At 40.0% G+C, this 13,844-nt stretch overlaps 1 protein-coding gene across 1 annotated transcript; it reads right to left on the bottom strand.

Annotated features, from left to right (window-relative positions):
* Positions 1 to 3,766: 3,766 nt before the first annotated feature.
* LOC141365619 (uncharacterized) lies at positions 3,767 to 13,593 on the bottom strand. The gene is made up of 2 exons (XM_073870104.1): positions 8,366 to 13,593; positions 3,767 to 8,126 (listed from the first exon to the last, which is right to left on the bottom strand). The coding sequence occupies exon 1, from the start codon at positions 10,260 to 10,262 to the stop codon at positions 9,177 to 9,179; it is 1,086 nt and encodes a 361-aa protein (XP_073726205.1). The 5' UTR covers positions 10,263 to 13,593; the 3' UTR covers positions 3,767 to 8,126; positions 8,366 to 9,176.
* Between the last annotated feature and the right edge of the window lie 251 nt (positions 13,594 to 13,844).

The raw sequence follows: 13,844 nt of genomic DNA on the forward strand, positions 1-13,844 counted from the left end.
TAATTACTTTTTCCTTGAAAAAGTAAAGTAAGGGATTACTCTTAATTTTCTTGTAATCTAATTACAGTTACTTCTGATGTAACTAAATACTGTGTATGGACTCTAAAACAATTATATGTATACTATAATACAAAAGCACATATTAATGCCTAATTCTGCAAAATCTTATTCTACTTCCTTAACCCTCCCCATTTCTACCAATACTTAAAATTAACAACTTCTTTAGTATTAATAAGCAGTAGTTGGAGTATATTGAGGCAAAAGTAGTTAATAGTTAGTTAATAGAGACAATTGGACCCTAAAATGGGACCAGAATAATTGATGTACTTTTATATATTATTTCTTCGAGTCATTTCAAGCCTATCCTTGTATCATGCACTAAATAGGATTTAGAAAGTAATTAGTAATAAGTAATTAAATACTTTTTGGAGAGAGTAATTTGTAAAGTAATCTAATTACATGATTGAAGATGTAATTAGTAACTAGTAATTAATTACTTTTTTTGAGTAACTTACCCAACACTGGTCACAAAGGACAATTTAGCTCTTCAGTTAGGATACTTTTCTGCAATTAATACTTAACATACAAACAGTTCCAATGATTTTAGTCCAATGACCAATTCACCTGTAGCCTGGGTGCCAGCCGATCTTACCCCCGCCCACAAGATTTTGAAAACGGGAATATCGGTCTGGGGTTTCTGCGTTGAGGAGCTACTATGCTTGGACAAAAGCTGGTCGAACCAATCAAATTGTCAGGGCGGGCTTTATACGATGATGGACAGATAATCAACAGTAACGTAATGAACCACGTCACCAAAGAGCGCGTGCGTTGAATGGCTGCCGCTGTAGAGTTCAGATGTGTGGATTCTGACATTGAGTCTGTTCTAAAAGAATCGACAGAGCATTGATTTTAAAAGAGGAACAGAGAAACGCGAGCAGGGCATTTGTTGATGTTTTTGCCGTCCTTTCTATTCGGCAAAAGTTGGTCGCAACTGAAATGGCTAACGTTATCACGGCGATGCAACTCAGCGTGCACGACGAGATGGATATAATTAGCGGTCGTTGCCAGCTTCTTTTCGGAAGCCCGGAATCGTGGTTGCTGAATAAGTGGAGGGACATGCTAGGCTCCAATATTTTCAAGCCAACGTAATGGGTATCGTCGTGGATGAAGTTCACCTAACGTACAAATGGTAAGAGATAGTCTTACTCTATGACTTAGTAAGTACTTCATGTTGTGATATAAACGAAATGTTGTAAACATAGTAGGTGTTGATGTACATTCGCTAACTCAGTATAATCACAATGTTAGTGTCATTGTAGCGAAATAACTAGCAGTTTGGGCAGGCTGCAAAGACGTAATTTCAACATACGTCACACACTATGTTGCTCTGATTGGTCGTAGGTCTATCCAATTGAGTGCAGAGGCATTTTTCGGTTGAGAATTTTTCGGTTGAGACACCCCTCATAATTATAGCTCAATGGAGCGGTATCAGACTCAAATTCTGACTAGAATTGAGTATGACAACGTCAGGCTAATTCACCTGTTCTCCACTACTTAAAACATCAGTTTAATAGGGGTAAACATCTAAAAGCTAATGTTTTGTTAACAAATATCGAATGGCATTTTTGAGCTTAGGCAACACTGCAAAAGAGAATCATGCATCTATCTATTGAACAATAAAAGAAATAACTGCTATGCCTCTGAACTGTGTTGAAATTGATTCAGCTCATCCGAAGCCTTCATTACCAGCTTACCCTGCACAAGTAAAGCACTGTAATGCAATCTCCTTTAATGATGCACCTTTCCTAAGATTTTTTCTTCACATTTTAAACACATACCCCCAGTTTTACAGACATGTGGCTTAAGGCCAGTTCTAGACTAAAACACATTTTTTAGGATAAGCATGCACTGACAGATGTTAAAATCCACACCAGTAACATCTTTTTCTAAGACATGTTTATTAAAGCTGCTTAAACATCCTAATTTTTCTAAGGCCTAGTACTGGCTTTAGATAAGCCTTATCTGTGAAAGAAGGCCTGTATAACGTGTAAATTCTTGTATATTCTCGGTGGTCCTATGTCGTACAATGAGAAATTTTCAAAGATGGATGTTTTCCAGTCTTACGTCCAAAGATAGCCTACGATAGTTTTCTGACAGTGTCAGAAATTCAGCATGATCACCTCACAGTGTGTTTGCTGCTACGACCTGCATACTGGTATAGAGCGTATCCATTGACGTCACTTTTCCACCTGACCACGCCGGAGCACGCCCTGTTGAGTGGCAAACATTCAACAAAATGGATGGTTTTCATAGTGGTGACGCTGAGAGACGAGTGACGCTGAGAGACGAGTGACGCTGAGTCGCAAGCCCGGAGCTCCGTTGAGCTTATCATCTAAATCCTATTTTCTCTTATTCCTATTTATATAATATAACCTATTAGTTTATCTTAGGAATACTTTACCTTGTCGATTACTGAATTGTACTACTAAGCGAAACGATTTATCACTAGTAACACCCAGTGTTAGCATATAGCCTGCTAGCATCACCAGTCGGTGCCGGCTAAAGTTAGCATTTCTTACCGTCTTTTTACCATAAACCTGCCTTTCTTGCCGATCTAATGGCGGATTCATCCGATGTATGCTTTTCTGACCTGTCCACACCAGATCGGGAAGCTGTGGAGGGGCTGCTGCCCGGCCTTCGCAGATCCAACGTGCGGTACAGCGTGCCTCACATCAACCTGGCTCCAGACATTCGCAGGCGACCGAGGCGTGCTGCGAGCGAGCACCCCTCGTGATGCAGCTTCACGGACCGAGTTCGGGTGAACGAAGACGTCATCGCCCAGCATGAAAGCGGTAAGACTCCGCTTGATATTGTAACCTGCACTACCTGCCACATGTACAGTTTAGCTTCTTCCATCAGCACAGAGGGGTTTACATGTGCTAAGTGTATTGAAGTAGTAAGGCTGACGGAGAAGGTTGCAGAACTATAAGAGCGCATCCGAACGCTAGTTGAGGACAGTAAGACCGCTAATGCTAATGTTAATGTTACAAACACTGTTTCGGGTGCACCTAGTGTTATGCGTAATACACATAGCTTGGTTCCGGCATCTGAGTCAAGGCGGCAGACTAACTGGGTGACTGTCAGGCGGCATAGTCATATCCGGTGCCCATCCAAGACCCCCCTGGTAATTTCTAACAGATTCAACATTCTAAGCAATACACCGGCTGCGACGTCTGTTAAGAATGCCCTGGTTATTGGAGATTTGATACTCAAGAACGCAAACATTGAGGCACCAGCCACCATAGTGGACTGTATACCGGGAGCCAGATCATCAGACATTAGATCCAAACTTAAAGTGCTGGTTAATGCTAAGCGTAAGTTTTCTAAAATTGTTATTCACGCCGGTGTAACAACTGAGCCAGATCAGACACACAATAACTTCTTATATTTCATAAATATAAGTGCAGACCCTCACTCAAAAAGCAGGCTAAGCCCAGGGGTCTGTAACACTACCCCCCAAACTGCCTTTAACACTTCAAAGCAGAACAGATCTCTCATGACTATGGCAACACATCAAGATTAAGGTTTTACGACCAAAAAAGAATGTGGGAGATTTTGTAACAGACAGAGAAACTTTCTATTTGGTCATGCATGTATTCACTTATAAATGTATAAGGGAAATGTATGAAGGTATATTTGGTGCAAAACAACTGCACACCTTGTCGTGGATTTTTTCAGGAGAATCAGAGACGGTTGAGATGTAAAATTCTCTTCAAAGTATTTTATTAAAGAATTGTGTCAGACAGCTTGAAACACAATACTGGTCATAGGGTGTATACACCTGCATTGGTAAAATGATGATGACAATGACTATGACAATGACTATGACAATGACTATGACAATGACCCCGTTCTGAGTTTTTCAGTGATTTAAATAGTGCCCCAGTTTTAGTAGCCCTCCCATTCGAACAATCTGTTTGTACTGGGCCTGTATCTTTGCAACCTTTAAGTTGCTACACAAAAAGACAGCCATTGCTGGTAAAACACAATGCCTTTGTTTTCTAATGCGTCATAAAGCTATCTTGCTATTCTTACCAAGGTCACACGTCCCCCATCCCGGCCTAGCTGTGGAAAAACACTGTCATGTGCAAGCATCAGAGAGACAACTTAATTCATTTAGACGTCAACCATAAAACACATTAAAAGTATACTTTATATAAAACATTTATACTAAACTTAAGATAAAACACACAAAATTTCTCTACCATATATCCCCCCTTCGGAAACTAAATGTTTTCGATAACCACCCTGCAAATATGACTGATGACACCAGAGAAGCCGGGCTAGGTACTTTAAAGAAAGAAAATATATAAAAGAATAAAATACCCCTGACAATTATGGCCAGACCCTCAGTCACTTTTCTAGCTTCAACAGTCATTTCACACGGGTTATCCTTTAAATGATAATTAACAACCTGTAAAAAAGAGTAATGATTAACAACATGTTAAAAAATAACATAACATTCAATTTTAAATCTAAAGCAAGCATATCATCTTTTCAAAAAATTCTTTTCACTTTCTGGTAAGCCGTGCTAGGCGGATGTTTTACCTCCACCCCCAGGAGATTCCCAGACCATCAGTCACTTACCAGGCTTTTTACACTGTCATCACATCGTGGACAGTGATGCTTAAAACCATCCCTTTCCCTATTTTACACACACTTCAGGTTTGCAACTTGCATTACTAATAAAAGATTATATTAATAAAAACAATCAATGCAAAAGATAATACCTTGTTAATAAATGATGACAAATACAAAAAACTAATAAATGTTAATAAAAAAATAATAAATGCATTAGTATAGGTGACACCCTATGTCCAGTTTAACATGACCAGTAACATAATGATTCTCACATGAGAGTGTTTTGCTCTGGTGGGCAGTCCACACAGAGTCTTTCTAAGAAACATGAATTCTATATGTATACGTGTAGGGTGCATCTTCCAGCTTTCAACGGTCTTCAACCCATGCGCTTTGCACGCGTAGAAGGCCGTGTGAGGGAGGAGGGTACTAGAGCCTCGTTGGTTCCCCATCACACATGGATGTTGTCCTCAAAATTATCTCCCTCGTCGTCCTCATTAATTTGTACCCGTTGGTACATTATCTTACCCATTCCTTTGTCAATAGTTTTCTCAATCAAACCCCTGATACATGGTATGCAACAACAAATACACAATGCAAGGATAGCAACAGCTACAGCAGTTGACATCAGTAAAAAAGTTATCAGTGTACTCCATTTCCCAAACCATTTTCCATCATTTTTGTAAAGAAATCATCTACCCCAGAGTTCTCAGCCAATTCATTTGACAAGGCGGTCAAACCTTCTAATGCCCTTATAATGGTGCCATCGGGGGCAGTATTGTCAGAAATAAATTTTCAGCATCCATCATTTATAATTTTTTAAACACCCCCCTTTTCAGCCAACCACATATCTAATGCCGGCCTGTTTTGTTGTGCCATCAGTGAAGTTAGTCCCATTTGTTCAGTTATCCCCTTAACGTAATACAATTAATTAATCCAATCCACATTTTTATTGAGGGTTGACCACTAGAAAAGAATTGACTCGAAACTTGCAACAATCTGATTTCTCGCTTTGTATTCATCTGGCACCCCCCTTGGAACCCCTATGGCATCTATATACTGTACACTCTATATACACATATTATCATAAGATCCACCAGGCAGATTTCTTTTCTGTCTGTTAATACTCTTAACACTTATTTTATCATGTAGGCTCCCAAAATCAGGTAATGAAAACATTTGAAATAGCATTATTAATTGTACAAGGGTACAGGTTCCCTTCCAATTTACTCTCAAACCTGGCCTTAAATTCATGTCAACAACCATTCACCATACGTCTGCCCTTTCTCTGGTCTGGCCTACAAACCAGTTTGCCTTGTATTCCTCTTTGTCATTTGTAACATCAATTTCTCTTTGGCACCACCCATCTGTGAAATTGTTATCTTAAAACATGTACAATTACCCTTATAAGCCTGTACATTTGGTGGGAGAAACATTTTCATTATTAGAAACAAATAAACAACATTCATGCAATCTTCATCCTCCATATCCTTAAATGCTTTGATCATACATTACCCATTCATTGTGATCTCCAAATCCAGTTTCTATGGTTCATCACATCACTATCTAAAAAATAAGGTTACAGTGTTTATTTATCATATGGTTATTTCAACAAGATAACATGGAGACAGTCGCCGAGGGTTGTCTTCTCTGGTACCTGGAAGCAATGAGTATTATAATACCACAATTTGAAATATTTTACCTTAACAGTTGTTGGGCTAGCTTCTGTGACCTCATACGAGCCTTCTCGTCTGGGTTCATCCCACTTACGCTAGTAAACTTTGATCTACACCCCGGTTCCTACAGGAAAAGGTGTTGCAGTCTCATCACCAGGTGTCTCTCTGGGCCTGCTTTCAATCTGTAAAATAGCTTTATGGTTTCATTAGTTCAGCAATATATTCATTAATTTCATTTTTTAGATCCTCCTCATGCTCCAAATTCATTTAATTTTGGTTAGCTTTGAACATTGGTCTCCCTGTGACCATTTCATGAGGGGATAAATGCGTTTCCCTGTTAGTACTAGATCTTATGTCCATGAGCGCTATTGGTAAGGCCTGAACCCAATTTAGTTTAGTCTGTGCACAGATTTTGGCTATTTTTGATTTGATTAAACCGTTACACCTCTCAACCGCCCCTTGAGACTGTGGATGATACACTGATCCAAATTTTTGGGTTATTCCTACCCTAGCAAGTGCTTTTCTCAACAGGTTGGCCTGAAATCCTGGTCCATTATCTGCCTGCAATACCTTGGGAAGCCCAAATCTTGGGACCACTTCCCTCTTAAGTGCTCCAGCCACTGCTTGCGCACTCTGCGTTCACACTGGATAAGCTTCTGTCCATCTCGAAAAAACACATTTTCTCCTTAATTGGGTGGATCTATCTACAAAATCCATCACTAAATGCACAAATGGTCCTTCCACACTTGGAAACAGACGCATTGGATGTACTGCTGGTTTGACATTTCTTTTCATATATATGTCACATTCTGACAAAAATTCGCTAATTTAGTTTTGCATATTGATAAACCAGAAACCCTGTTGTCTCAAAATCGTATCTATCATCTCCCCCCTCGCGCAATGTTCACTACCATGCGCGTTCATCATTACCATTTTCTCCATTCTAGATGGTATTACTAATTGTTGTTGCTCTGTTCTTCACAAACCTTTTACGTTGACAACACCTCTGCTTTGCCACTCCATCTTTTCAATTTGTTACGCTGTATTTTGCATGTCACTGATTTCATCTACAGTTACGTCTGCGGAAATGCTCACCTGTTCACTATAGTCTTTTTACCTGACCTTGTCGCTACCATGGTCATGGTTTCAGCTTGCTCTGGTTTTGCCGCGCCTAATTTTGCTTCCTCATCTGCTTTTTCATTTCCTTTGTCAATAAATTAATGCCTTCTGTTGTACAAACGTGTGGTGTGCCTTCACTACAATATAACAACATCTGTCTGATTTTTTTCCCCCCATGTCCTCACATTTAAATTCCCTAAATTAATTTACCCTACTGGCATATTCTGGTATTAACTCTGGTATGAACTACAAAACCCTGTAGCTCCCATTAATTCCATCATTTGCTTCACTGTGTTTTGCTATGGATAGTCAAGCATGGTTCTTTGGTGTTTGTCACAAATTTCTTTTTGCCCTTCAAAGATTACTTTTTATAGTTATTGTACACTGGTTTTAGCCAATTTCAGCTTTTATTTTGATACTTTTATACATTTTTATGTCATACAGTCTGTTCAAAACTTGTTGGTTAATCTCTCAAACCCCCTCAAAATATCATCTACATATTGCAAGCATACTCCCTCTCATCTCTGGGGATAACTAGCTTATCTTTTAGCAATTGGTTAAACAAAGAAATTACCTGCTCCTTTGTGCTGCTGTCCTGTAAAATTATTTCTTTCTGCTGTATACCTGTCTCAGTCATTTCTAATGGAATTAGATACCAACCTAGCTCCCTGTTCTCCATCCAGCCTTTCTCTCCTTCTTCCCATTCAATGGAATATGACTTTTTCACATAAGGTCCTGGGTCCCTAGCCATATGATTTCCCCATTATCTAGCTTAAAACTGCTGATCCTCACTCCTACTCCAGCCTCACAAACCAGCACTCCTTCACTTCTCAACTCAATATCTTCTCCTAATTTGAAATCTTTGTTCATACTCTAAATCCTCTCTTCTTTCCTCGTCCCTGAAAATCTTTATTTTTTTCTCTGGCAGCTGCCATCATTTTTTCTAATATCCCTATCCAATATACTTCTGGTCTAATTAAAGGGGTGCGTTCCTGTTTAGTTATTTTGGTTAGACACTGCAATGTTAATCCCTGTGGTGTGGTTTTGATGGTAGCATCTAATTTACACAAAATTTCCCTTCCAATTAATGTGATCGGAACCTGAGGTGCCATCAGAAATTGATTTACAACAGTTTTTCCTTCTATCTGAACCATAATTGGTTCTGACAGACACATTTCCATGTGTTCTCCAGAGAATCCCCATTGTTCTAACAGATGATTGTGATGCAACAACCCCAGGTACCAATTTTGGATCAATTTAGCTGCATGTAGCCCCGGTGTCAATTAAACATTCAATTTTCACTCCTTTAATTATGCATGTTAATTTAGGTTCTTCCCAATCATTTTTGGATAATGCTACCTGCTGGTTAATGGGACCCTCCGAACACCCCTATTGCTTCCATAGGTTTTTTGGACAGTCACGCCTAGCATGAGTATTCTCCCCACATCCCCAGCAAACATTGTTTTGCCCGAAATATGGACCCAGATCCGCGGATGCCCTGTTCTGAAAATATCCCCTTCCTCTGCCCCTTGACCATCTTCGAAAACTAGTTCATCTACTCTGTCCACTAGGTGCCATTACATTCACAACTACTGGTTGAGACGGGGCTGCGCCCTGAGGGTGCTGCCATGGGTTCTGATTTTGGGTTTGATCCGCAGCTTGTTTTGGCAGATATGCTACCTTTTCAGACCTGTTAGGAGGGTGTGTTGCAACCATTTCGCCCTGAGAGTGGCTCGCTGACTCTTATGACCCTGCCCATCCCGCTACATAGGTTCCCCTGGGGACTTTACTAATGTCTTTGTTTCTTTTCTTTTCTTCCAGACTAACTTGAGCCAGCTTTCGTTCAGTCTCTTTAGCTTGTTGCTCTAAGTCTCTTTCGTGTCTCTGGTGTTTGGAAGCATGGTGTTTCAGGGACTCCACCCACTGGCTGTGTGGCATTGCATTTAGCCCTGGGGTGTCACTCAGTTTGTTTTGCACAGACACTGGCAGTGCGTCCAGCAGTTCCTTTCTGAACAGTCTGGTTTCAAAGTCTCTTGGGTCAGTGGGATCTTTTCTCAGCCCCTGCCCTCTCCAAGTTTGCATGTTTTTAGCAATCCACAGTGCGCAGTCCTCCTGACCCAGTGCAGTGGGGGTCAGTTTGGTGCTGTCAAACTTGACAGGGAACTCAGTTCTCAAGGCACCCCAAAGTCTGCCCCTGTAACAGTCAAGAGCCTGGCCGTCAAAATCAGACGAAACCACACTCTGTCCCATACCTGCTGACCACAACACATCCTCCATTTCCCTCAAACTAGTGATTTTTGCCAGTAAGGCTTTTATGTCACCCACCGCCAATCTTGTACCTTGCGTCTCTTTCTCTAACGCACCGATCCAGGGACCAGCACCGTCTCTTAAACTTGGCAACAAATTTATTATAGTCTCTAAATCCCTATGAGCCCATGGGACATACACAGCTGTTTTCCCTTCAATACGCAACGGAAATACACTCACACCTGGCTCATTCATTCCACCTCTAGGGGTGCTTTTCAATAATGGGGATCTGTCCTCTATTGGGTCAAAGTCTAAAGCTAATGTGTCCCTATAGTCCAAATCTCTGTTTCTCTCCTCTACCAACATCTTAGCTCTGTAAGTTCTTAATCCATCAGGTCCTGACATTTTTGTCATATCTATACCACCTTTAGAGGCTGGGTACTCTTGTGTCATTTTCATATTTAGCCAGCCATCAGTTTCTCGCTTTCTCTGTTTCATAGCCTGCACTGCCCTGACCTTTTGTTGCTTAAGCACCCTTTCTTTTGCTATCTCTCTATCCTGCCTTTCTTGCTCCAAAATCATCCTTTCTTCCTCTTGTAATCTTTTACCCAGCTCTCTGTCCTGCGATAGCCCTGCTAAACCCAAAGACTTCACCTCTTTAGTTAATTCTGTTATTTCCTTGGCTCTCTGTTCAATTAGTCGGTCCAGATGTTCTAACTGAGTCCTGGTTTACTGACTAGCTCCTCCTGCTGCCTGACTTTGTTCACTGAATGATCCTTCTTTGCCTCTATGCATCTCATCATACAGTTCCACATTTCCCTCAACTTCTAATTCCCCTTTAAGCTGCATAGTTCCTTTAATAACTGGATACAGTGTGCTAGCATCTGGTGAAGCAACAGGGGTGGTTGGGGCTGGAGTGAAAGCAGTGAAGGGAGGGTGACTTTCAGAGAGAGTGGGAAAGGGAGGGCGACTCTCAGAAAGAGCTGTGAAGGGAGGGCTGTTTGTGTGTTCGGTAGAGGGAGGGCAGTTTGTGTGTGTGGTAAAGGGGGGGGCATGGATTGAGGGAGGCAGAGGCAGTGCATAGGGCGGTGGCTTAACTGTTTTAGGTACCACAGGTAATTGGTTTGCAGTGTCTACTGGCTGTTCTAGCAATCTTGTCTTTTCTGTTCTTTCGTTGTGCTTTGCCAGCTCTTGAGCTCTGATGTCTTCTCTATCAGCCATCACTTTTTCAGCTTCCTTACTCCAGCAACCTCTTGCTTTTTCCCACAATTCCATTCCATCTAACAAAGCTTTTCTCTTTTTCTTCTTTCCATCTTTCTTGGTTTTCAGATCCTGATTAGCTATATAATTAGTCATCCAAATTTTCATACTCTTTATTTTTTCTTTATTCCACGTTCCCTGTTCTGGCCAGTGAAAGGGAGGCTGCTCTCCTTTCTTATATTTGTTACTTCTGGTATACCATTTTAGATCATTACACCACTTAGCCAATGCTTTACCATCAAAGCCTTTGTCTTGTAAGTCACACCATTCTACCGGGGCCACAGTGATAGCACGCTCTAATTCTTTGGTTGCTGCTTCCATGTTACACTGAATGGTTGTTTGCTTTATTTATTTAACAATAAATCAATGCACTTCTCTGTACTATAAAATGTTCCAGTCAGGCAACTGGAATAAATCACAAAGGGTCCCACAAGTATGTAAATGATCTCCTTTTCACCAGTCACTTTATCTGTCACACAACCACTTTTAAGATTTGATTCAAATTTAAACTTAGCACTTATGCTCAGTTCTCTATATCCCACAATTGTCTTTGACACATTATTAATCTTACAACTGGAAAAACTTCTCATCTCAGGCCAACTAAAACTAACACAAAAGATCTCTCTGATTAATTGGGCTATTTTAAATGCAGACGTAACTGTATTGATCTCAGAGGCTTCTGTTTTAATTGTTAAACTTCCTTCTGTTAACTTTTCTTTTGTCAAATCAAATACACTCAATAATGACTTTTCAATATTAGATAAAGATTTCAGGTTCCACCAAAATTCAATGTTTTCAGTAACAACTGACATTCAATCATGGACAATATTTTTCACACAGGATGACTCTTACCCCTAACTTTCAAAATCAAAATTCTCATATGGGTTGAATAAAATGCAGAAATCCTCTTGGGTCATTTAAAACAATTCACTTTTGGTAAATCCTTACCATGCAACAATTATTAAACACTTTTTAACTTTAAGTTGGACCGAAGCTTTTTCCCTTGTCTCTCCCGTGTTTATTTGATAGAGTAATTTATAGTATCATAGTTCATCGATAAATTACCCTTAAACACTGTGTTCGTCTCAAAGAATACTCTATAGTATCATAGTTCATCGATAAAGCACCCTTGAACACTGTGTCCATATCAGTGAGCTTCTCTATAGTATCATAGTTCATCGATAGAGGCACTCATAAACACTCACTCCAGCAACCCACTGGTTTTTCCCGCGCTCCAGACTCTCTCGCTCACCCTCGTTTGCACATTCTAAGCTCCTGGGAACACAAACTATGCAAACTCTTCATATTTGTTTTACAGAGCAATTTATAGTATCATAGTTCATCGATAAATTACTCTCAAATACTCATTTAAGCAACCCACTGGTTCTCCCTCAACAAAAATCTTCTCTCTTATCTCACTTCGTTTCGTAACTTAACCAGTTACACCAAGAAACAGCTCACAATCAACCCACTGGTTTTTCTTTCCTTTAAAAAGATATATCCGTACTCATCTCAGATACTCTTATTTAAATCAGCCCACTGGCTTTACAAAATTTAGTTTCAAAATTAATGTTTTAGTTTGAGTCCATAAAATCAACAAAATTTAGTATAATTAAATGCCCTCTTGGCTATTAACAGTCAACGCCCTCTTGGCTATGTTAATATTAATTTCCATCAACTGTTTCACAGCTGGGTCCTCTTGACTCTCAGATAAGAGTACACTTTACTCGGAAGACCAGGTTTCCCTATTAGAGATAATTTATCTTGTAATATCATCCACAAGTCCCTTCTCATTAATAGCAATACTAGTTCGTTTATGAGTTACAGAGAGAATTAAGGAATTTTAATGAAAACGCCGAGCTGTATGTGTTTTCCAAACAGAGTCAATAATCTCATCAATGCAGGTGAAAAAATGCCATAACGCTTTGCTTACCTTAATTTAAGAAGCAAGCGGCTGGCCAGCCTTAGCAGTTTAACACCCACAAAGAAGAAACAATCGACTCAGGTTGGAGAACATCTCCCCCAGACCGTGAACAGCCTCTGAACGATCCCACTCGGTTGTCCAATGTTCTCTCTTGTAACCCTGCTCGCAGCGCCAATAATGTCGTGGATTTTTTCAGGAGAATCAGAGACGGTTGAGATGTAAAATTCTCTTCAAAGTATTTTATTAAAGAATTGTGTCAGACAGCTTGAAACACAATACTGGTCATAGGGTGTATACACCTGCATTGGTAAAATGATGATGACAATGACTATGACAATGACTATGACAATGACTATGACAATGACCCCGTTCTGAGTTTTTCAGTGATTTAAATAGTGCCCCAGTTTTAGTAGCCCTCCCATTCGAACAATCTGTTTGTACTGGGCCTGTATCTTTGCGACCTTTAAGTTGCTACACAAAAAGACAGCCATTGCTGGTAAAACACAATGCCTTTGTTTTCTAATGCGTCATAAAGCTATCTTGCTATTCTTACCAAGGTCACACGTCCCCCATCCCGGCCTAGCTGTGGAAAAACACTGTCATGTGCAAGCATCAGAGAGACAACTTAATTCATTTAGACGTCAACCATAAAACACATTAAAAGTATACTTTATATAAAACATTTATACTAAACTTAAGATAAAACACACAAAATTTCTCTACCATAACCTGTGACAGTGGAATTTGTATTTGTAGAGATTATCCACACATGTGTATCAGTAAATTTGAAGTCACAGATGAAGAGTTGCAAACTTGTAGATTTTTTTCTTTCCCTCAAATACAACACAACAGTTACACCTTCACAAATCCTTCAGTGCAGCTGCACAAATCCCATTTTACAAATCACAGATTAAGAAACTCACAAGCTCACGTTTTTTGCTACAATTGCTGCAGTAAATATGGTGCAAAACCTACTTGAA

The sequence above is a fragment of the Misgurnus anguillicaudatus genome, chromosome 8, assembly GCF_027580225.2.
Source record: "Misgurnus anguillicaudatus chromosome 8, ASM2758022v2, whole genome shotgun sequence".
NCBI lineage: Eukaryota > Metazoa > Chordata > Actinopteri > Cypriniformes > Cobitidae > Misgurnus > Misgurnus anguillicaudatus.

Excerpts from the sequence above, each read along its gene's own strand:
- LOC141365619 (XM_073870104.1), bottom strand. The coding sequence starts at position 10,262 with ATGATTTTGGAGCAAGAAAGGCAGGATAGAGAGATAGCAAAAGAAAGG.